This window comes from Brachionichthys hirsutus, unplaced genomic scaffold (assembly GCF_040956055.1).
Source record: "Brachionichthys hirsutus isolate HB-005 unplaced genomic scaffold, CSIRO-AGI_Bhir_v1 contig_1405, whole genome shotgun sequence".
Lineage (NCBI taxonomy): Eukaryota > Metazoa > Chordata > Actinopteri > Lophiiformes > Brachionichthyidae > Brachionichthys > Brachionichthys hirsutus.
The window spans coordinates 124210-149242 of record NW_027180323.1 but is presented as its reverse complement, the minus strand read 5'-3'; the positions used below and the strand labels follow the sequence as shown (position 1 = coordinate 149242).

Genomic DNA, 25033 nt, shown 5'->3' with positions numbered 1-25033 from the left:
CATATATTTATACATATTTCGTATATTAAGTAAATCTGTCTGACTCTTTGAGTTAAACGGCTGACCTCGAGCTGTCGACAGTGATGATGAAAGGGAATAAAACATATCCACACCTTTGTCCATATCTATTTAAAACATTTTTTTATCTGGGATGATGCCCACTCTTAGATGAGGTTTTTTTGAACAGTATTATAAAACTGCATCTTACAATGCAAAAAAAACAAAAAAATTCCTTCCCACAAGTTTAATTAAAATCTGTCAAGTGGCTATTTGTGTCATCCTGCTGGCAGAAAAAAGTTAGTGTTTTTTTTTAATTTTATTACCAATGTGCAAAAACCCAGTTTTTGCAAATTTTTCCTGATTTTTCAAGCCCCACAGAATATTTTTTACTATGAATATGCAAACGGTGAATGTAACAAATGAAAGATTAAAGCATCTTCTTTCATCAGAAAAAAAGTGTGTCCCACTTTTTGTTCTGGAGTTATTGGTCATTGAAGAGATGCAGACCTCAATGTCAGGGTTGGCAATGAATGTTTGGCTTTCAAAAAACGTTTTTAGATGTGAAGGGCACTCAAAGAGTTAATTTCTTGATTGATCTCGTGATTTAGATTTTTTAAAACCATATTTTTTTTGGAATGCTTCCTAAGTAGCTTTCTCTGTGTTCCATGAATTTGTCCTGGACAGTAAAACCTTTCCATCAGTCTGGATTCTATTTTTTGTCTATTCTATACCACTGCAGTTCTTTTAAGAGACAGATGGGAGCGCCAGAGATCCTTTGGCATGGTCGAGCTGACAAAGTCGCTCCAAAATGAGCAGTAATGGAGTACATCCATCGACATTACTGCTTCAGTAAAGTTCTTTGGCAGCCTGGAAAGATGAATGATAATGGGGAGAAAGAGGATGAGACGGGGAGGACGTCTTACAGGCCCCAAAATGAACAATATTCACGTTACACCAGCGACGCACAGATAACAAAAGAATCCAACTAATATTTCTAGAGAAAATGTGGCAAGCTGTCGCTTGTTTTTATCTGAACTTGAACCCTTCGGCTCTCCAGTTTCAGCTTGTCTAATCGTTGGATGAAGGAGGACGTCTTATTGTAATCAATCAGTCAAAATGAAAATGAATCCTCATCTTAAGCCTTTCACCTCGCTGTCATAAATTGAACAAAATACACTTTATATAAACTACTGCAAGATTATACATCCAGTATAATATGTAGAATGCTCACTTTAAAGCTTATTGGTATTTATCTGTTGGCAGGTAAATTAAGTGGTTACCGCTGTCTCCTCATGACAACGCGTGAATGAGCATGAAGGATAGGTTGTGTGTCTGTGTGCGTCCGTTCTGTGATGGAGTGACAACCTGGCTACAGAATAACGACACATACTGTCTTCAGAAAGGTTCCCTAGAAACTAGAATGGTTCCCTTTCAACTACTCTTTCACTGTATGCAGGCTTGTCCGCTGCAGGCACTAAATCTCCAGGGAAAATGAAGACTGACTGACAATCAGGAAGACTTGTCTGGTTCCACATTCATTACCACCGTTGTCGTCTCTTTGAATGTTTCATTGCATTAATTCAGCCGACACCTCTACCGGGACTGGCTTGTAATAAGTGCATTAAAACGGATGGGGAGAGTCCGTCGGGTCTCATCGGCAGCCTGGATGACAGGCTGCAGGATCACCACATGTGGTCTAGTTCATATATATTTCATTTCATTTTCTAACCGCTTATTCCGCTATCGGGTCGCGGGCCAAGCTGGAGCCAATCCCAGCAGTCAATGGGCGAGAGGCAGGGGACACCCTGGACAAGCCGCCAGTTCATCGCAGGGCAACACTCACACTCACACCTACGGGCAATTTAGTGTCACCAATCAGCCTAGGCTGCATGTCTTTGGTGGTGGGAGGAAGCCAGAGAACCCGGAGAGAACCCACGCAGACACGGGGAGAACATGCAAACTCCTCACAGAATGGCCACAAGCCGGAGACGAACCTGCGACCATCTTGCTGTGAGGCAACAGTGCTTACCACTGCGCCACCGAGCCGCCCCGCTAGTTCATATATATATAGCACATTATTGAATTTACACTATTGGTGCATAACCATGATCTGGTCAAGTAATGAAAAACTTATGTAATGGCCAGTTGGGGCTTCCTGGGATAATTAGATGACAAAGGGAGAACTGAGGTGCTTCATTATGCATCTGAGGTAAATGTTCTCACTGTCCGAACCATCTCGAAGAGAACATCATCACATTTCATGGAATTGGACATTTTCATTTCCTCTTTCAGCGGATGCCCTCCTGTGTCTTTTGATGGTGTGAAATATTTCTTTCTGTGCTAAATAGGATGTCGTGATTGTTCAGGGCTAAAATGGGATCCTGTTCAAATCAATAATCATTTCTTTAGAGCGTTAATCCCTGAGACAGCCTCGGGCTCCACTAATCAGAGAGCAGATATATTAAAAGCTCTCCTCAGACAAGATGCGACTCTGAAGCTGTGCAGTCTGTTTCTAACAAAACATCAGGCCGAGTATTTATCATTAAATTATTTCCGGCATTGTCCTTCAAAATTACGTGTTGTTGTTCTCGTTTTTTTAGTCGAGGCCTACGTGCTTTAAATGCGTAAGAGATAAAGTGAAACGGCTGAAGATATGCTTCATAATAAGGTTAGATTTTGTTGAGTTTTGTTGTTGGGAGGTTTTTTTTTTTTTTTTGCAGAACTGACATTTTCATAAACTAATGCTGCCTCTGCTGCTCTGATAAAGGCGAAGGAAAACTATGAACCTGAGTGCTCATGCTGCCTCCTAATGAATGCCTCTGTTAATAAACAGCTATAGTTTTCAAAGCTTAAACATCACATGCAGTGCCGGTGGTAGAAGCCTTTAGGGAGATCACAGATCAAATCTAATTTGCCGTACCTTCTACAAAAGAGAAATGTCTTAATGGCTATCCAGCTCATCTAAATGCCCTCAGGGGCTGATGAAAGAAAATTCCCCCGAGGGAAGAACATGACAATGAAGCCGCTGTAGAGCTGCGGCTTCTGTGTTGTTCCCAGAAATGCCTCTTTGTATCTGTCTCAGCTTGTTCATGGACACCGGATGATGTCCAGATATCACCTAATGTCCTGTCACTCTATGATAACCTTGACTGTGACAGCTAATTATGTCACAGGAGATTCCTTTTTTTTTTTTTTCATACACTGACATTTTAAACACTATACTTACGCTGTGCTATAAACTGCCCATTAACTGATGTTGGTGCAAAGCCTTTTCAACACCGTCTCCAATAATTTCCTTTTTTTTTTTTTTTTACCCTGCTATTTCAGGAAGAATCATAGACACCCTGTAATTTAAAGAGCACAGAAGTTACAATTTGGAACCTTCACTCCCACAGGCTCATCCACGCTGTATCTGAGGAGGCGCTCACAAGCAAAGGCAGAAATGCTGCAAGGCTATACAACCTTTGCCTTCAGCTGTGTGTCTGCCTCGTTCGGATTGAGGGGAATGGATTTAGTCAATTATTCATTAAGCAGCAGCAGGCTTTCTAACATGCATCGCTAATTCCTTCAGTGGGATTTCTTCTTCTTCCTGTAATGCCTTGTCGCTTTTAGATATCTGTTGCTGGAGCGGGACGATCGCTGATGATTTTTTTTTTCTTTTTTGTACTCTGAACAGCTTTGTTGTTTTTAATGCGGTGTACATTGGTGTTTCGTCTCAGTAGAAAAACTGCTGCAACCCCCAAGTAAACTATCCCTCACACTCTGGCCCGGCCCCTTATGATTGAAATAGCCTTTGCTACAGTTAGCTGTGGTGTATTTGACCATGTGAGACAACATGATTTGTATTCATGAGGCACTCAAGGAGTTCAAAGAGAAGTTACAGCGCAGGCTAGACAGTGCCAGGGGTCTCTCGACTCAAACAATGTCTGTTTTAGATCACACTATTCCGCCTTAAGTGACGAAGTGGCATTTAGATGGTCATAATTTGAAAAGCCCCCCCCCCCCCTCTTGTAAGACATTATAAAAAACACCAGTGATTGTGGCACGGCTCATGTGTCCTGGTGACACAACCCGGAGCTTGTGCCATACACGGTAAAATAATTTTGACAAAATGACTTTTGTGCTCCAGCTGCAGGCTGTGTCTCAGAACGATCTGGGGGGGGGGGGGGGGGGGGGCTTTACTGCCAGTTATCAGAGTTATTGCTTGAAAAGGACAGTTTTGCTGCTGAGGGTGGATTCCACAAAATTTGCAATGATGGATTATACGTTTTCAAACAGATACGGATCCTTCAGCTGTAACTCTGGTAAAAATGTTCCAACTGAATATGAGCAGAGCAAAAAGCAATTACACGTCCAGCGTGGCATTATCCCCCCCACCTAACCCCCCCCCCCCCCCCCCCCGGTGCATATGAATATATTGATGCACGTGCGTCTGAAGTAAAGGTTAACATGACATGGGAGGCAAACTCAACAGCGCTCTTCAGCCCGTTATCTGTTTGACAAGTCAGAGCCTTAATGCACCGGTAATATTTAGCCCTCTGCCTTGTCACGCAGGCTGCGGGGGAGGTGAGGGGAATCGAAGGTGTGTGAGTCTCAGAGAACCAGTAGACACACGCAGGGCTTGGTACTGCATGGCTGCTACTTGACATGCTAAGACAGTGACACTAGAACGGAGGAGCAATCTGCAGGGTGACAGTGGGAAAAAAGAACTCCTGCATACTCACACACCAGCGGATGCACAGATGTGCGGAACTGAACAGTGAAGCCCGTCTTAAATCATGTTTGCACTGTCTCACAGCTCAGATGGGAGCATTTGCATTGAGTATTGATGAATTTTCTTCCACGTTTCTTCCTGCTCTAAACCAGGCGTGATCGTACTGACACGAGATTGCAGCGCATTCAGGGAACTTTTACAAAAAGCGTCTGAGTTCAGATCCCCAGACAGACAAGTAGGGAGATGAAGAGGAAAGCGCATGAGTCAGAAATGTTCCTGCATGGGCAAGGCAGCGCTCTCTCTCTCTCTCTCTCTCTCTTTTGGAGGGGGGGCGCTCTCCTGATGCCCTTGGTTTCCAGACAGCATTGATGTGTTCACTCGACTTTCTCTGAGCCGCTACTTGTCGCTGAGAGCGGATTTACTGTGACTGTGTCACGCAGCTGCAGGGGAGACTCCTGCTGCGTGGGGCGGAGACGCTCCTAAATACTACACAGGGTGGGGTTCAAAATCAAGAGTCCGTCCCCGTGGGCCGCCCCGCCCCGCCCCCCTCTCCCTCGCGATTGGCGCTGTCCGGGGTCCTGAACGCGGCGAATGAATCCACCCAAACCATCGGCTGCGCGCTGCGCTGCGTGGAGCCTGGAGACGGATATCCCATAATGAACATTGGAAGGACCATATTGTGGATAACTGAGGAGGAAGCGTCTCGTCTGTTCCTGCCCTCGTTTTAAATGTCACCCGGAGCGACATAACTTCCCACCGGCCACGATGCGCGGCTTCCTGTTCTGCTGCCTTCTATCGCTGGCTGTCGGATACAAAACGCGGGCGCGCCTGCCTTTCTTTCACGGGCACGTCTTCGAGAACTCCCCGGCAGCGTCCAAAGTCAACGGACTGTGCATCCCGCTGAGGCGGGTCGACGCGCAACGATGGTGCCCGGTGTCCGGGATGCGCTTCAGGCTCCGCGGAAACGGCAGCGAGGACTTCCGCGCCTTCGCTCACCACAAGAGGGGGAATATGTTGCTGAGAACTTCCAGGGCTTTGGACAGAGAGGCCCGCGCAGAGTACCTGCTGCACGTGGGCTGCCGCTGCCGCACCTGCGCGCCCGACTCCGGCGCCTTCGACGTCGCGTCTGTGAAAGTGGCCGTTTTGGACACCAACGACCACGAGCCGGCTTTCCGCAGCGCGGACGCGGTCCACATAACTTTGGACGACACCACCGCTCTCCGGAGCGTGGTGTACAAGCTGCAGGCTGGTGACGCAGACAGCGGCAACAACGCGGAGTTGACGTACGCGTCCGTCCCCAAAAACGGCAGCTTCTACGTCGTCCCGAAAACGGGCGAAGTGTTGTTGGTCGACTCGATTCTGGGTCTTCCGTCTCAAGTCGAATTCCGCGTATTCGTGAGAGACCACGGGTGGCCCCCGCTGACCAGCCCGTCTGTCGTGGTCACCGTTGCGCCGCAGCGGTGGGCGACGCATTCCGGTGATCGGTCGGGGTCGGGGTCGGGGTCGGGGTCGGGGAGGGCAGGACGGTCGCCGAGGGCGTTATTGGCTGACCCTGGCGCGGTCGCGTCCCTCAACGTGTCTGAAGACGCCAGCGTCGGCTCGGTCATTACGAGCCTGGGTCCCGCCAGGTTTCAGTCAGCCGCCTACGAGCTGATCTACCCGGAGCCAGAGAGCTCTCCGGTCAGCGTGGGGCGCGACAGCGGCGATATCACGATAACCAGGAGGCTGGATAGAGAGACGGAGCCTGTCGTGGAGCTCACGGTTAAGATTCAGGATAAACGAGGTGTGTAGAGAATGTTCCTCCATCAACCTGCACCTAAGTTATGTCATTTCCCCCCCCCCCCCCCCCCCCCCCCTTCCCTGGGAATTAGTTGCATTGTGTTGGTGATGCCCTATTTTAGCAACATGCTCTCCATTAAACACGGGAAACCTGCAATGCGCTGCCATCTGGACAACCCACCCCCTCACCAGTGACCCCCCCCCTAACCCTAACCCCCCTCAGCAGCCCTGATGTACACAAGCCATCCATCAAACCCTTACAAGCCTGTCAGCACAGCATCATTTCACAGGTGTGCCTCATTCTCATCTATCTGCCCCCCCCATACCTGAAATATGGCTGAACATTACCGGCTCATTGTGGAAGATGATCCCCCCCCATAAGTGATAAGTCTAATTATGCTCATGATTGAAGCACTGTAGTTTGTGGCTATACAGAAGTAATCCTTATAGAGTGTCAAACCACTTTCACCGCCCCCCCCCCCCCACCCCCACCACCTTTTCTCCTGTCTGATGGGATTACCTCTCAAAATCCTCCTCGCTTTCTCTCTGTATAGTCCCAGGGAGGATTTGAGGTTACACTTCCTCTCTCAGTCAACCGTTCCAATTCCTTGGCTACAGGCGGAACTTGTGTGTATCAAATGTTCTCAATTTTGTTTTGGACAAAAAAAATAAATAAAGTTCGATTTCAAGCTTGAAAACACAACAACAAGGATTCAAACTGATATGTTCTGCAGTCGAGCCACACTCTGTGCAGGAAATCGTCTGCGCTGTTTTAGATCGAATTGCCTGCTGCTCATATTTTGCACAGCTTTAGGTTGTGATTGCATGCCTGATTGGGACACATTCTTTCAAAGGGAGGTTTTTTCAGATTCAGAGTGAGTAAAAATAGTATTTTGACTTTTGTTTTTCCACCGAATTGTAACGAAAATACACTGCATTCATCTGACAGATATTCAGATAATTGTCCTCCATTTTACCGGTCTCACCTGTGAAACTCTCCTCTCCTGATCAAAGACATGGCATGTCCTTTATCCTGCAACTGCGGCTTTGCAGACAGAATCTTGACAGGAGACTGGGCAGACAGGCCTTTATATGGCTTGTCTCCTTCCCTCTCCTTGCATATACATAACGGTCTGACTGAAAGAGGCCATTTGAGCTGTTTCTTAAAAAAAAAAAAATCATTTTCAGAGATTTAACCTAATCTCCCATGTGATTCTTCTTGCCTGGTTTGCATTGCGGGTTTCCTTGGCTGTTGCAATTTGAGAAAAAGAGAAGAATGACAGAAACACATCATATTCCTGCACCCGTCTTACGATTTCCATGCAAGAGTAAGACTGCAAAGTCACAAGAACTGACCCCGGGCACCATAACAACAGATGTAATAAGGCCCCGTGTGTTGCACTGCCTCAATTTGGTTTAGCACGGTCAACTCTCCGTAGCACAGAGCTGTCCGTGGTGCTGACAGGCAGCTGCTGAATGTCAAAGAGAAAACATTTTCATGTGGCAAACTCGCCACGGTTCAAAGAATGTTCAAGTCAGCGGCATTCAGTGGTAACCTTAACAATATTTATTACATTATTCACATGCAAAGTTAAACTTTAATGCAGTCCACTGCCACAGCGTGACAAGCCATGGCCTCAAATAGCCACACTCGGGCAGAAATAGCTGCACAGTGTCTGTTTTGATTGTGTGAGTATTTTCCCCTTCTCCCACAAAACGGATGATACATCTTGTCATTCCTTTATGACAACTGTGATTCCTGTTACCACTCTTACTGCAAATCCATCTCTCTCTAGCCCCTATATCAATTGTTTATTATCAGTGATTCATTTTCTTTGAGCCGCCTTTGCTTCTCAGCTCTTCCACCCTGGATAACAATAGATATTAACAATAGAAACGAGAACGCACACACACACACACACACACATGGCCATTATAATCTGTGTGGGAGAATTCCCAGGTTAATTAGCACTTTCACTCTACCTGTGCTTATTAGCTGGTGAATGCAGATGTAATACATTGTCTGTGAATGTGTTCATCAAACAGGTTCATTTGGGCAGAAAATGATAATCACATTGGAGCAAGGCTTTCTTACATTAATAGCTTTGCAGTGGGCACAAGGCATTAGATTAACTATTTTTTCCTGTTCAAACAGAGATTGACAAGTGCAATTTGTCAAAACATATGTAGAATGAATTCTTCTCGCATACTGCAGACGAAGGGTTGGGGCTGGAGCTGCAGTACTGGACGACTCTCAGTATGGGGTCCATCCTTTTTGGTATACTTAAGTAAGATGGCACAGAAATATTAAATGCTGTGTTAATGTGCAAGGCATGCCATCATCATGTTTTATCAATGAATTAAGACAGCGTGTGGTGCCTCAACCATTTGCATACAATTTATCCAAAGAATTATAGAGTGTGTCCTCATTTATTAAACATATGCAGGCTAACATACTGGGGTGGCTTCACATAGTCTTGAATACATTTAAGTTAATTTCGCCATATTTACCTCGACTGCTGTTGTTATCCATATCTAACACAATTAGTCAATGTTGTGATCATTTAAAGCCGCCGTGCATCATACTGTCATAATGTAAGACTGTGAACAATATTGCTGAACTACAAGGAGATGTGGGGTATGAGGGATTATTCCCGGATCAATTAATTAATTAATGAATTAATAATCTTAAATTAAACATTACCATCCCAGTTCTGTGATACTTTGCATCATTTGGTCTTTATTGCTTTTCTCTTTAGCAAAAGCAAATCAACTATTTTCAATGAATTTCTTCTCTTTTAATAATATATTTTGCCCCAAAATGTCTTTAACATAATGAGAAAATTCTGAAAGCAATCCCTTGTTTGTTTTCCTGCTAGAGCCCCTGTTGATAGTTGATTGAGATCTATTCCCCTTCTAAATTATGTCTAAATTATACCAATAATCATTGAAAACAAGGGAGATATATTTTCTGTGTATTAAACCTACAGTTTAAGAATAAACAAGGCAAAGACAATGGAAGTATGCGGTGACTCACAGAAACCGGTAACGTGGCGTTCTGAGGAGAGGCATTTAGAGACCTCTAGCGCTTCCTGTAAAAGGATTTACGCCGGCCCACAAAGGATGTCAAGGTGGATTTGTATTTGCTTTTGTTTGTCCCCACTGAAAGAAACCCTGTTCTTGTACCTGTCTGTTAATGGTATTTGACAGGCTGGGAGGCGTAACAAACAAGTCGTACTGTCCTTTGTGAGTTGGAGTCAGGGATATTGTAGTGCCCCCCCCCCCCCCCCCACACACACACCTTTGGGTAACTGTGGGTAGGGTGGCATTTAGCTTGTGGCAATCACCTCTTCTCAGCCTGTTTTGTCAGCGAATCTTCTTCAGCTCTTTCTTTCATCCTCCACACTCAAGTCAACATCTCGCTTGCCTTGTTTTTGCACTCATTATATTTGCATATTCCCTTTGTGGTATGAAATGAATTGAGAAGAGACCAGATTTTATTTTGTTTGTAATGTGTGACTGGGAGGCTGTTTGTTTAAGTAGAAAACAATTTAATAAAAAGCCGTCTGCATTTATTTAGTTTAGTGGGGAAAAAAGAAAAAAAAAATGCCCGTGGTCATTATTCTGCTTTTATTTCTGTGCTATTGTGAGGATGCTTCCGGTGGGATGTGCACAATGATTTTCTTTCATGCACATGTCTAATTGAGTAAATTAGTTTGTGTATCAGTCTGTGTCTGTGTTATGATTGCCCGTTCTGATACCCTGCAGTGGAGATTCTCAGATCTGCTGTTTCTGTTGACGTGCTGTGGAGCTGTGACAAGCCTGCAAGCATTTGATTTCCTCTCTGTGGTCTCTCGGATATCAAATGAATGTGTCTGAGCAACATCCCTGCAGTCCTCTCTTCTCTGTAGTCTTAGCATCTGATGCCATGGAAGGAGCGATGGGGAGCGTGTTTGCCACGTTTTTTTTTTCTTTGAAACAATGGGATTAAGAAGCAAGAACAAAAGGAGAGAGACAAAGGAGTTCTGTCCTGTAGATTTAGAGGGAACAAAAGACACGACTGTCAGGGACCCCCCCGAAATGTCGGCGCAAAAGTTGTAATGCTGGGGGTCACGGTCAAAGCGTGTGACTTTAAAGTGAAGAAGAAGAAGGTGAACTAAAGCAGAGGTGAGAGACCTGAGGAGGGCTGAGACGGAAAGGATGAAGGATGGATGGCGGTGAAAAAAAATGGAAGTAGAGTGTAAAAACGTTATACTTTTACCATTGTTATTCTTTCCTTGTATGACTAGAGGCCACTGAATAAATAAAGGGCCCCCAGATCGGAGGCAGTATTGTGCTGTACGCTGCAGATGAGGCCAGCTTGGTGAAGCATAATTGTCAGATGGTTAGAGGGCAGAAGCGAGGAACTATCGGGGTGACAGGAGGGGAATAAGGTGCGCATGTTACTCCAGACTGGATGATGGTGGGAAAAAGATCGTTTTGTACAGCAATGAAAAGGCCAGTGTGTGATTGTATTTGTCTGAAGGTGGTTTGCAGGGAGGAAGAGGAGAAGGAAAGCATGACCTCCTCAAGCAAAACAGACAGAGACAGAAATACTATTGTGTGTTTTCTTTGGGGTACAGGTGAGGAAAGATTTCTTGGCTCATGTTCGTGTCGGGTAAAAACAGTAGAGGGATTCTCCGACAAGCAAAGAGAAAAAAATATCGGTTGTTGCTGCACTCCAGAAATGTTTTCCGGTCTTCCCCCACCAGAAGGATGATGGTCATTTAACTGTGCCCTCCAGAGCCACTCCAATCCATCCTCTATTATCCACTCCAGTTAGATTATGAAACGATAACACTGACTATTATAGGGAGAAAATAGGAAGCAAACAGTTCATCAATGTCTGACGCACTGATGGTGCTCATCAGCCTGACCTCATCACAAGCCACAGTTTGTGACTGATGAGAGTTGCACAATACCACACCAGAGGTCTCACTCACAAGAGTGTAAACGTATCCTGTCAATGGTCATTTGGAAAAAGGACTGAGGCTGTCCCTTCTCTTCAGAGGACACTGCAGAACTTGCCTTGTAACTAAATCCTGAGTCGGCGGACTGCCAAGGCTTAGTGGATGTGACTGATCACAGAAACACCAAACGCCATCAGGATGAGGAACTGTTTTCAATGGGAATTGGTCATGTCCCATCTGTTTAATGAGGTTGGTGCCAGCTCTGACACCAGATCGAATCGGGAGGGCCCTCTTTCTGGAAAACAAGGAAGGGTAGGGGCCCGGCCAGTAGCGTGCGGAGAGAGCATAGGGTGAAGGTGTTGCCATGATTGGTCCAATCGCACGGAGGCTGCAACAGGAGGGCGTGGCCAGGTGTCCAGGTGGGCCGCACCAATCAGACAGCAGTTTGTAGAGGGAGGGCGTGGCCGCGATGGGGCACACCAGGTCAGAGGAAAGACAGATTACCTTAAACACAAGCGGCCAGGGCTGCAGCAGTAACAAGTGTATCCATGGGAGAAAGCACCAACGACCAAGTTAAAAAGTTTTCCTTCATGAAGTTTAGTTTCTCTAATGCGCTCTTGTCCGTCTGCCTGCTCTCATTCAATGAGGCAGATTAAGGGATTCTGTCTCTTCAGGCTGAAGGTAAAATGACGCAGCCCGGCTGCTCAGTGCAGCTTCTCTGATAAGGCCGGCCTGTCTCTGGCAGGGAAGCCACTCTGCTGCAGATTCTACAGAATGCCTGGGCGGACTCCTTTTTAGAATGCACTACACATGTGAGCAGAAAGGGCCTTAATGAGACTTGGGTGAGATATACTATATATATTAATATATCATGGGCCAGGTACCTAATAGTATAAACACACATGTGGGTTGCATTCCCAATAGCCAGAGCTATCTGTTCTTTTCTGGAAGGCCGTTTAGACTTGCTTATAATCACGCCCATGATCAATTATCCTCCGTGCATGAAGCTGCAATAACTCTCTGTGCTTAAGACATCGTCTGTCTCCCGACGCCTCCCCGCATTGCCTCACGAGATTTGTGTTACTGACTAATGGAAGATGTTAATTGTGAAACAGCTAAAACTGCATCCGTGTGTGATATTTATGAACTGTCATTTCATGTGCCATATGTCTCTGATGTGGGTGTCTGTGCCTCCTGTGGTTTGTTGGTGAAACAAAAAGCCAGAGGACCGTGGCCCGCATTGCAAACGTTTTTTGTGATGTTGTCTTGGCGACGATGCTTTGCTGAATAGTGAAGCAAACTAAAAGATTCTGTTTTTTTGTTACGATGTCTGATTTCTTAATCAGATTTACAATTGGTTGTTGTTGTTGATGTTTTTAAAAATAAATAAAATAAAGTAAATTAAAAATAGTCAAATCAAATCATGTGACACTTTGGTAATGTGTCAGACACTTTTGAGGGGGGGCGCATGGTGGTGCAGTGGGTGGTGTTGTTGCACAGCAAGGAGATCCTGGGTTCAAATTTGCCATGACCTTGAACAGAATAAGTGGTAAAGTAAATGAATGAATGCATTTTTAAGTTGTGATAAATGCGTTTGTAAAAGTTCTTTGACATTTGCTTGTTATTTGTGTGTGCATTGGTACACTCATTTCACACACACATATCATTGCACAGATTTTTAAATCTTATTTTTCAGTTGAGGTACAGTATTGGAGGCTAAATTCTCTTTGCATGCTTGCACTGCTACTGGCTGTTTGTTTGTTTTTTGTTCTGACTGCTGACTGCAGGACCAGAGGTAGACTAAAAACAGCCTTTATGCTTGACTCAAACGGTTGCCTCGTATACAGGAACATTTCCTCTGGCACTTCAGTCCTTCAGAATTAATGCTTTCCATTACCCAACACTCTGATAACCAAGGTTCAGCTGTTGAGCTGGTTCTCTGTAGATATACACTTATCACATGCGCACAAATTCATCAAAATGTGGCAATGAATTAATCAAAACCTGAGAATGAATTAATCAAAACCAGGGAAGTAATTGTGTCTTGTGAGTGCGTAATACGATTTTGAGCACCAGATGTAGTAAACATTGCTTTTATATACTCTTTAACTTCCACAGCCACTCAGTTGATGCAGCAATTATCTACCGACCTACCTATTATTATGACACTGAGCTCAAATATTGGACCCACATAAATCATGTGCATCTCATTTGACATGTAGGAGATGTGAGTGCTGCATAAGACACAATGCCGTGTGGACAGGGTGATTTTATATCTTGCAAAGCCTTGTGCATTATTGATACACATTACCTCAGACATTGCCAACGCCAGAGAAAGCACAGAGGCAGGCACTGCCAGGTAAATGTCTTGCTGACCTCCAATGGCACCAGTTCCCAGAATGCCTCTGTGCAACCTGGTGTCCACCTGTGTGATAAATGAGCCCAACTTGCACATTAGACAAAGGAACTTGTCACCAGCTGAGAAGGGTTTGTTTTATTAAATCTGCTCTATTATGTGCGGACACCGTCTTTCGGATGATACAATTTAATTTTTATCCTGTTGTGTTTGATGTGATTGCCAACGTGGACACAGTCACAGTTTAGTTCTCTGGCTGAATGCCTCCTGCACACCTGCCGTCTCCCCCCCCGTCCATTTAAAACTTTTGTCTTAGCTCCAGCTTTACATGCCGTCTAGCCTTTCCGCAGCGTTTCCCCAGAGAACTGAATTGATTTTGTGCTATTGATTAACCAGGAGTTGTTTTGCTCTCAGTCACAAAACATCACTTTAAACAAGAATTTATATGTCGCAGAATAGGCTTTGACAGATTGCTGCTGCTACTTTACGAACTTGCAGAGAGGCAGGTGAGTGTGAAAGGCTGATAATGCTGTCCTAGGGTGCTCTGATGAATCTGCCTCTCAGACGAGCTCACCTGTAGGATAGAATAGACGAGGGAGAATTTGAGCTCGCACTGGGATATGTCGTGGGAATTCAATGTGTGTTCTTATTTATCCATTTGTCTTCAATTTCTCAACCACTTTGCACCCAAAGGTCCAATTAACTGTGCACAACAATCGTTGCAGTTCTGCTCTCGGTAGTGCAAAGATGCACTGATAAACACACGTGGCACAGACAAGTTTGAAAGCTTTGCTGATTGAAGTGCGAACAAGGCAATTTTTAATGCAGAGAAAAAGATCACATGGCTGGTCAAGCTGCATCGTGAGATGCTTTGACATGCCATGGACTCAGCTTCTGGAATAAAGTGGGAAAAATTGCAGCAATTTTGTGCTGCCAATATTCAGAGCTTGTGCGAGTTTGAATGGCGATGGCTGCTATGCCAAAAAAAAAAAGAAAAAAGAGAGAGGCTTTTCCTTTGCATTCAAGCAGACAGTGAAGTCTAGGGGCATCTGGCTGTCATTACAAAGCGTGTTTGAAGATTATGTCCATCTCATGGTTGAGTTGTTTAATCATTTTCAGGAAACAGGGAGACTTAAAAGTCTACAACTCCATCACAGCCAGAGGATGGCTGATTACAATGGCAGGTGTCACTGATGCAGAGATGATGTACGGCCTCTCGGAGCCGATGAGCTTCCAGGAAAGCGTGGGCGACACTGGCTGTTTATGTTGTGTGCATTTTGAATGTGAAAGAAGAGGACCCATGAAAGAGGATTTTTTTTATTCTTGTTTTGTCATCGCCTTTGAAGAGCTATTGTATGCTATGGTTGTGCTGTTTCCATCTGTATCGGGCCTTTTCTGATATGCCAGCTCCAAATGCGGCTCGTGCACCCCTGTGCGTGGAGCATGTGTGCAAGGGTTTTATTTCTCTGTGTTCCAGCTACCAATTTGAGCCTGCTCTCAGTGGAACCAGCGAATGTGCACGGCTTTCTTTCTATCTTTCTCTCTGCCTCGACTGTGCAGGGCTTAATTCTGTGAACTAATCAGACCATATGGTCTCTACAGTCTTATGATGTGCTGAGAAGGATGGGATGAGAATGGCGCCGTACCGTTCGGCCGGAAACTTCGTGCACAAAGTTCAGCCTTTATACCCCTTTTTACTCCGAATGAAACCAAGTGAAAGATTAAAAAAACCAAAAAAACCATGAGGGTGTGGAAAGTAGGAGTTTAATGTTTTCCTCTGAATCTCTCCTAGTTAATGTTGCCCTTTCTGCCCTCAAATCGCATCCTCTATTTCATCATATCCTTTCCATAATTAATTGTTGGAGTCTGCGCTAGCTTGGTTTCGATGGATTTCTCTTACTGAGAAATGACTACGCCTGTCAAACACTAAATTGACAGTCTGTCCTGAAATGCTCCGCCGTCCCCGTGACAGATCACACAATGAAAGTTCCAAACGATCACTCAGCTTGTCCTAATTCACAGCTTGAACTCAAAATCGCTGTATATTTAAAGGCAAATCCCGTGGATGGGGAATTACTTTCAAAAATATTAACACTGGATCATGTTCATCCAATGCTAATGTGTGAACATTATCACAGATTTGGTGCATTAGAATTGATTAATGTTGCTCTTTACGCAACATAATCATAGCTTCCTTTAGCGTAGTAAATCTTGTGATAAATCATGATGAGGAAGGGGGGGTTGTTTAACGCTTGCTCTCCCTCGCACACAGTGGGTGATACGCATTGATCTTGTTTAATCTTGCTGGCCAGCTGTTAATGATGGGAGATGATGGTCCCCACAGAACAGACTGCTCACTGGATTAGATATCTAAATGAGGACTTTATCCTCATCCTCTCTTCCTCTTCCCCTGCCACCAATAAGCCAGAACGCAGTCACATGCTGAGTTACACTTTAATGCATGTGACTATGGTTGTATGTGTTTGCGTGTGTGTGTGTGTACAGACAATATGCATTTAGTGGGTGTGAATCTACACAAGAGGGACAGGTGGTTGAGCAGGTCGTCCAATGATCGAGAGGTTGGCGGTTCGATTCCCGACTCTGGCACATGTGTTCGCTGTTGTTGTGTCCTTGACCAAGACACTTCACCCACGCTGCCTGTGTGAATGTAGTGAGTGAGTGAATGTTGGCAGCCTCGCTTCTGTCAGTCTGGCCCAGGGCAGCTGTGGCTACAACAGTAGCTTCACCACCAACAAGTATGGAGTGAATGAATAATGCACAATGTAAAGTGTCTTTGGGTGCCCTGAAAAGCGCTTTATAAAACCAACGCATTATCATTATTATCGTAAGAGTGGAACGCTTATGTTGGAGGAATGCTGTCGGCGTTCAGATCCACTCTCAAACTGTTGCTGCATAATAATCCTCTGTGCTTCCAAAGGAATGCATTTGCAATGTTAAACACTTTACATTATACCTAGTCTACACAATAACAGACAGCGATAGAGTGGTTCCAGAATGCCTCCCTCTCCATTGTGCTACACAAAGATGGACCTGGGTTCTGGTTTCCGTGCTAGATTAATGTTGTCTCACCCATACGCCGTGGCTTGTTTCCCTATTTAAGCTGCATGGCTTCCCCTGTTGCTTCTGGCTGGCCCTGGTCTTGGCTGGGAGAAAGGATTTGTGAGTCTTTGGGCCTCTGACTGTGCATAGGTGGAGCGTGCTTGTGGTTCTTTTCCCATATATGTGTTTGGAAGGATATAAAAAGATCTCCGAGGACGACCTGCATCAATCACAGACTCAGAAGGAACATGGAGTGAGGGATGGAGGATGGAAAGAGAGATAGGGGTCAACATAGGAGGCAGCAATTGGAGAAAAGGAGAGAAATGCAAAAGGAGAAACATGGATGGAATGGATGGAACAGCCTCTGATGGAGCTGGCTCAGATTGGGAAGGGTAGCGGAGTTTCTATCCTTTAGAGATAAGGTCGGGGAGCAGTGCTCAGCAGCTTCCTTCTCCTGTAGCTCGAACTGAGCGTGATAATAAGAAAGCGTGAATGGGGCAAATTGAATTAATGCCGCAGCACACCATAAAAGCCCTAACTTTAATGCATTTTAAAATCCTATAATGAGCAGAGAGCTAAAATAATTTCACACTTGAGTGAAGAAGATGGCCCGCTAACAGATCTTGGGCCCAGCTAACACTGCCGGGGCTTTTGTCATTTAATGTGAATCTTGGTGCTCAGTTGAAACGATACTTACTCTTAGTTCCTGGGGTACAGTAGTGTAAGGAAAACTTAGGGGAACAAACCATTCAGAGTCCTGCAACACGTGCAGAGTTTAGATCCGAGCCGGGAGAGCAGGCGCTTTCCTGCTAATGCCTCGCCTGGGCCGGCTTTACCATCTTGGGGCAAAGCAGTTTCAGAGAGAGCACATCTGCCATGAAACTGCTCCCTCATTTCTCTCCATTAGCCCTCCCATTCAGTGGTAGAAGTTGGACCCTGTCCCGCTTGCGTGTGAACACATGCATGCTCATACACACACACATACACAGTACAGGCACAGATGTGTGCTTTTGTGTCTGCACAAAACGTGAAGGGCATTATTCTCTGCTTGCCGCCCTCGTGTGCTCTCAGCTCTCCCGTCCTCCTCGTTAGAGGCGTACTTTCATAGAACTCTCCATCGTCGAACCACTGAGGAAGAGGAAGATCGCTCTCTGACACACACTAACACTAACAGACAGGTGTTGATGGAGACTAATGACCAAATGCAAGCCTCTGATATGGGTGGAAGGAAAGAGAGCAACATGACATTAATCACTCTTCTCTTCTCCTCTTGTTTTTTTTTTTTGGGGGGGGGGGGGGGTTATTGGAATTTTGTGCACCGTCCATTAAACCCCGGGCAAAAGTGTGCTGACTGGTCGATTTCTGGTCTGACTTCTCCTGGATAATCACATGTAAACACAAACATACACAGCATACACAATGTACACAATGTTCCATATCCATACATGCATCTACAATGCATGCTCAAGGTGCTATTCAGTCGAGCTTCAGTACCCTGACATCAATAAACAGACATTTGTGCAGATTGTACACTTGGTTTCTGGTAAAGAAGCTGGGAAATCCCACATTTCACGTCTCCCAGAAGGAGGCGGGGCTCGGGCTCAAACCAGGAATTTATATCCGCACAGCTCTAATCTGCCTGAGAGATTCCGTCCTGCAACATAATTTAAATGAGCTCTTCCCTGCCACCTTTCCAAATGATTGATCCCCCACTGTGTATTTGGTGCCAGGATTTGCATATGTGCCACTGCACAGCCAAGTCATTTGCAGTGCAGTGGGTCAGTGCATGGGTGGAATGATGGGTGAGAGCACCAGACACTGTGTACCACTATATGATCTCCACCCCATCTGTCCTTTTGGACAGCAGCAACAGCATTCCATACAGATTTGAGCATATTTCACTGCCAGATCTAATTATGAATCACTGATGCTGTGAATAAACATCGCTTGACTACTAATGTAATTCGTATGCAAATGTAGCCCAATATCTGTACCTAATATCTGTACCGTTGTTTCTCCCCAGTTTAATTTGAGCAAGGAATCCCTTGTGCTCACAAATCGAAATAGATTTCAATATATCCCCCAGAGTGCTTAATTCATCTATTTTCTTTAGCCTTTTTTATTTATCATGCTCCACATCATCTGGCGGAGCAGGAAAACATAACATGCAGCGCCTGTATGGAAGTGAGAAAAGAGCTCATGTTGCAGAATTGCTGCTTTCGCCTCTTAACGTTGCCTTTCAGTGTTCAGCCTTAAGATCTTATTTTTGCCTAACAAGTGGGCTGCTTATGCCAGAAAGCTTTTAATTCCCAATCTCCTGCGATCCTGAAGAATACTTTAAACGGCTCTTCTGTTTGGTCAGGCTGCGGAAACAAAAGGCGATGAGGCGTTTTCAATCAGGGCCATCTAAACCTTGAAGCCGCTCTCCTTAAGAACTGCAGATGGCATCACTGCATCTTCTCTTAAGACAGAAGTGAAAACCTAATTATCCTGCATCAACAGTCACCCCGATACTGCCCCCATTATGCTGGAGGACTAATATTGATTTTTTTTTTGGTGCACTGGGTCCTGTTGACTTTGACAGTGCGTTTAGCGTTTGCTGAAATGGTGAATTGACTTCATTATTTATTATGTTTGTTAGTGTTTTATGCATATTAGTGGTTGCTTCTTTACTTTTGTGAGCCTTGAATGGAAAGCCTGTGCCTCATGCACGGTGCTGCTGTGGATTTATAAGCAGCTGCTTTGTCCTTCTTTCCAGTGAATTGAATGGATGCTGCAACAGTTTGGTTAACAATGAGTTTATTACTGCCTGGAATCAGAGACGGATAACAACGTCAATTTAATTGAAGTTTCTGTGCATTCAAAGCACACACATTGTTGTGTAGAAAAATGCTAGCTTAGTGCAGAAGCTATGGAAAGTTATTGAGTTATTCTATAGGGACGAGTCAGACTCGCTCTGTTAGCGGTGAAGCGAATCATTCTGTCTGGTTTAAGGCGCTGTTACCTTACACTCCTCCTCCTTCCCATTGCATTTGCCTGCATTTAGGTTGTCACACAACAAGCAAAGCTCATGTTGACGGTACTGACTCCTTCCTCTTGTTCCCACCTGGGGTGAATTTCCCAGATCAATCCGTGGAGATGGAGGATTAAAATGTTGTCACTCTTCTCGTCTAACGGTATACAGTCTAATGTGGTTCCAGGCATCCCTCCAAAACTCTAATGTTCCAGTCGATATGATTTCACCTGAAAATCCATATTATTTCAAACTATTATCGGTCATATTTTACAGCTAAATTATTTCTGATTATGATTATAACAGTCATTGATCTCTGACAAGGGCTGTACGGAAAATTTGCTGGTTGATCAAAGCGGATATATTTTGTCTTTTTGTTCAGTCTCATCTTTACTGAAGCCAAAATGCGCCCTGAGAATGAACATGGTAATCTCTTTAGGTTTAGCGCTCCTCCATTAGAGACCTACCTGTTGTCTCTGTGTTTGTAGCCATACCTCCAGACTGCTTTGGAAAAACACCTTTGATTTTATGCGAACATGAATTCAAACAAACTGCCGGCGAGATGGTACCGAAGACAACGTTTTCTTAAGGTCATCTCGTGACTGCAGATGTTGGAGAAAGTTATTATCGAGTCGAGCATCGCTGGCAAGATAAAGTCGATGAGAGACTCTAAATGTCCATTTTTAGCCCTAAGGGAAATATTAGCCTATACGGTACCTCAGGGAGTATTAAGACCATTAGTATATGACTTCTTTATTTATTTGGTGCTCATTTTATGCAAAAATCACCTATATTGACTCTTATTTAGGGAAAAGTGAGGAAGAATTTTAGACACTGTTTTGCATTATTTCTGAAAGCTTTTTGCCATTTTTTTAAACTTTGTTTTCAGCTAATTTTAGAGGACTAAAGCGGTCGAGTGGTCTCATTATTTACATTAAAGATTTAGGATTCGAATGACGAGATTAGAGAAGAAATTACCAAGTGGGATTTTCTTTCCCTCCAGTATTAAACTGGATTTCAGACACAATCACACAACCTGTTTTCTTTTCAACCACACATTGATTATCTAGCCAATGGGAAGGATCGATGAAGTTTCCTTTGATTATGAAGGGCATTGGCAGGATTTGAAGGCGACGACTTCGTTTATGACAGAGCGGGACTAAAGGACGTGTCCCATTTTACACTGTAAAATAACAAGATATTAAACATTAGGCTGTAAATTTTCACTGCGTATTTTTCCTATCAGACAGCAACCAACCACAGCACACACACACACACACACACACAACCTTTCACACAATGCTAACTTGTTTGTTGTATTCGCCGTTTGATGAATGGCAGCCTGACTCATGCTCGGTTAAGAGTAAGCCAAAACATTTGGTCGGATAGAAATTGGAACTGTTTTCACTGAAGGCTATAAACTTGAAAGTTATCGCTCCCTTACCTGCGTTTAACTGAGGTATGTGAAGACTGATCAAAAAACGAAACACATTTTGAACAGATGTAATAAAACATTTTAATTGAGTGGTACAAAATGTATGTTCGGAAATGTAGGTCTGCCCAAAACCCACTTTCAGTCTGCCGTCTCAGAAAGCCCTGCTTGCTAACTGATCTGCTGTATATCTGTACGGATGGAGCCCTCGACTAACAACAAATCACCAATCATACAAAGGTCCCTGAGACACACTGAGGCTCAGCATAAAACTGATGCAATATATCACAATATCCAATAACTAGGGTCCCTCACAAATTTCAAATAAATTGAAAGTTTCCATCCGTTGGATTTTCAATCTTGAACCAAAGTTGAACAAGCATTAATGGTTTCCATTTTTCCCATTTCTGTTATTGGAGGATTTTATCTCTCCTACAGTGTGTCGACTTATACTCTGGAAAGCTGGCCATTGTTTGGAACACCCTCTGTGTCAGAGATTAAATTAAGACCTAATTATGATTTATGCAAATTCTGTATTATCTATTATTCAGCCTCTGTCTGACTAGAATTCCAATGATAAGGCAGTAATTCACAGCAAACACTTTCCAAAGCAGGAAAGGCACAGGTGGTATAAAGAGTTATGGTTTTTAACATTAACATTCAGGTGAGACTGTTTTCCACATACTTGCTCACTATGCTGTGCGACTCACCTGATTGCTTAATGGAATGGAGCCTTTTGTTAATGCTATCATTGATACTTGGATTTTGCTGCTTTAACAAGTCAAAGACGTCTGCAGTAAAGGAGCCTATTAAACCCCTCGCAGATATATATATATATATATATAGTTGGTCTGACACAATGACCCAGGCCAGGGTAGAATACAGCTAAAGGGCATCAGAGCTTATTGAGAGAACGCATTCATCTTCACATTCTACAAAAGCATTGCAAAGTGAAAAGTTGCTGCAGGCACCAAATGTAAAGTTTTGTTTAATTCACAGAGTTCACAGTTCTTGCCCTGTATACAGAAATAAATGCATATGAATGAGCCTAAAGCCTTGAAAACATCAGGTTTCCTACAAAATGTAATTAATCTGCATTTACTTATAGCTGTGTAATAATATATCAAAGACTACAGCTGCATGACACAGAATCTTTAGAGCAATACCTGTGAAGCCTACATGGGTCAGTGCTTAAAATGTTTAGTGTCTATTTACTTTATGGCTCCTTTTTTATTGGCTGACTCGAGAGATGTGCGACGCATCATATTACTAGTGAATGAAAAATCTTGCCACTTAGATGTATGGCCAGCATAATTACTGCTGAGGGGCTTTTTTTCCACCATGGCTCACTGCAGGATTCTCTCTCTGTTGGTTTGATGCGTTCTACATTTATGTATGCATGAATCTATTTGTATCCCCACTACTGTTGAAGTGCAGGAATCTGTGAGTCAAGAGTGCTGTTTAGTTCAAAGATCACAGGACATCATACTGTGTGCAGTAATTTAATCATGCAGAGAATGTTGATGCAGAAATGTTTTTAAAAAAAAAGATTTTTTTCAATTGTGTACTCAGAGCAAATTGTGATGCAGTTATCTAATAGATCTCCCTGAGTGAGCTTTGACTGAAGGCCACATGCTGTTGAAGTAAATGGGACAGTCTCTTAATGAATGCAAAGCAAATCCCATTCTATGAAAGTGTCAACCTCCAGTTTGTTTTTGTCTCATGAGTCTTGGTTATAATTGTGATAATTGCTCATCTCGACAAAACAATCCTTCAAAAACGTTCCCTCTTAAGAGCAATGCAGATGCAGAGGATTATTTATCCATTCTTTCTGTGCACATTTCTTTCTCTTCTTCACTGAATATTTGCATATGCACTTACTAAGCCGTGCCTTAGCCACACCTTTCAGTGACCTTTCTGCATAGATGCAGTCTTTTGAAGGTGTCTACATTTATAATTGTCCTGTTTGTGCGTCAGCCCTCCATAGCCTCAGATTCCAGGGAGTGTGTTGTCAGGAACCCTGAGTTAATAGATTTCTGTCCCCAGTGCTTTTAGCATGTTGATCTCTTCACACTCTGCTTTATGCACAGAAATGCATGAAGGTGGGCAGCTTAGAATGGAGCCTCCTAAACACTGTAAGCATTTGGTCAATTCACCCCATTAATCCATCATTGAGTTGATTTTCACTTTCCATTCATTCACAGAGAGAAAAAAAAACACCTTTGAAATTCCAAGTCTCGTATGGGCCATTGATATTTTCTGCTTGCTAATGCGATTTGTTATATTCCTCACAGAAGTGTTTGTGTTTTAACTCCCTCTCTCACTGGATGGGGAAGGAAAAGGGGATCCATAAGTGGGAGTCCCTCTGATATTAATCGGGTTATGTGTGATCTTAATTTCCTCTCACCATGTGGTCTGCGCCTTTCTGCTGTGTGTTTTCTTTACAAACACGGATTCTCCCTGTGCCTTTCATTAAGCTACGCTCTGCCCAGCTTCCCTTGTGCTATTGTGTTTGTAATATTATTCCACCCTCTCGGCTAATCATCACACAAGACTCTTCCCTGCCTCCTCCTCCTCTCTGCCTCGTTCTCTCTCTGCACATATTTGTGTTTCTGTATCTGTGCCCCTCTCCTCTACTTCTCTCATCCCCTTCCCACACACTCGGCATCCCTGTATTGTGGGCAGTGTATATGAGTAAAGAAGCACTTGAGATAACTTTTTTTTTCTTTCCCATACCGGCAAGCCACTTAGTAGCTTTATATAGCAACTACCCAAGGAGAGGATTAACAGCAGGAAACATTGACAGAATGGCTTGCAGTAATATCGAACACACATTTTTCCACAACTCATGCAACCAAAGCCACCCTCGCTGGAGTGTTTGAGCCTGGGTAAACCACAGCGTTCCATCTTCTTCCACCTTTGTCACAAAACATTATTATTGTAGTCTCTCAGCTGATGCTCTTATCCTTATATGATCTCAGAGTACAGTATAGCTTAAGCTAGAGGAGCCTTTCATCACACTGAGCGAGCACAAAGCATATTTGACTTGGAACAATCCGGCGGCCCATGAGCCTCCTGGGTTTCCTGGCTATTTGTTCTTTTTTTTTCTCGGGCAGGTGAGGCGGAATGTGTCGGCTCGGTGCTCACAGGGCATTTCTCTGCCTGATCCTCTGTGCTTATCTCTCCAGATCCGAGAGAAATCGCACACATCTGCTGCTCCGGAATATACGTAGCGTTGGCGTTATCTCACTTCGCAAAACAGAAGCACCAACACAAGTACATCTTTCATTATCATTCAAGAGCTGATAGGCTCCAATTATCCGCCTTGCCTCTGATTAGTCGCTCTGCTACAAGCTAATTTGAAGGAGCTGTGTAAAATCTTCCCGACCGTTACCACAGAGACGTTGTTGGGAAAGAAACCAAGGAATGCTCCATGCAAAGATATGATAGTCGACTCAATGTTAAGTTGCTGGAGCTCAGATTTCTCCTTGATTAAATGCCTTTTAAACCCTTCTGCTTTGCAAAAGAAGCTTTATCCGCTCTCATTATTCATCATGAAGGGACTGTTCCGTCTTACAGGGTAGGGTGATCAGGCTTAAACGGCATAAACTGCCGCTGTCGACATTTTGGGAGATAGCGTCTGAACATTGATTAGTTTCTCTGCCTCGATGCTACAGCGGCTATTTATTCCATAACCAACTGTTGTCTGAACTTTTCTCTCCACAGTGGC

At 44.1% G+C, this 25033-nt stretch overlaps 1 protein-coding gene across 1 annotated transcript in view; it reads left to right on the top strand.

Annotated features, from left to right (window-relative positions):
- The first annotated feature begins 5479 nt into the window (after positions 1–5479).
- LOC137912719 (neural-cadherin-like) overlaps positions 5480–25033 on the top strand; it is a 73914-nt gene continuing 54360 nt past the window's right edge. The window contains exon 1 of the mRNA XM_068756853.1: positions 5480–6497. Coding sequence (XP_068612954.1) covers positions 5480–6497 — 1018 coding nt within the window. The remainder of the gene's footprint in view (positions 6498–25033) is intronic.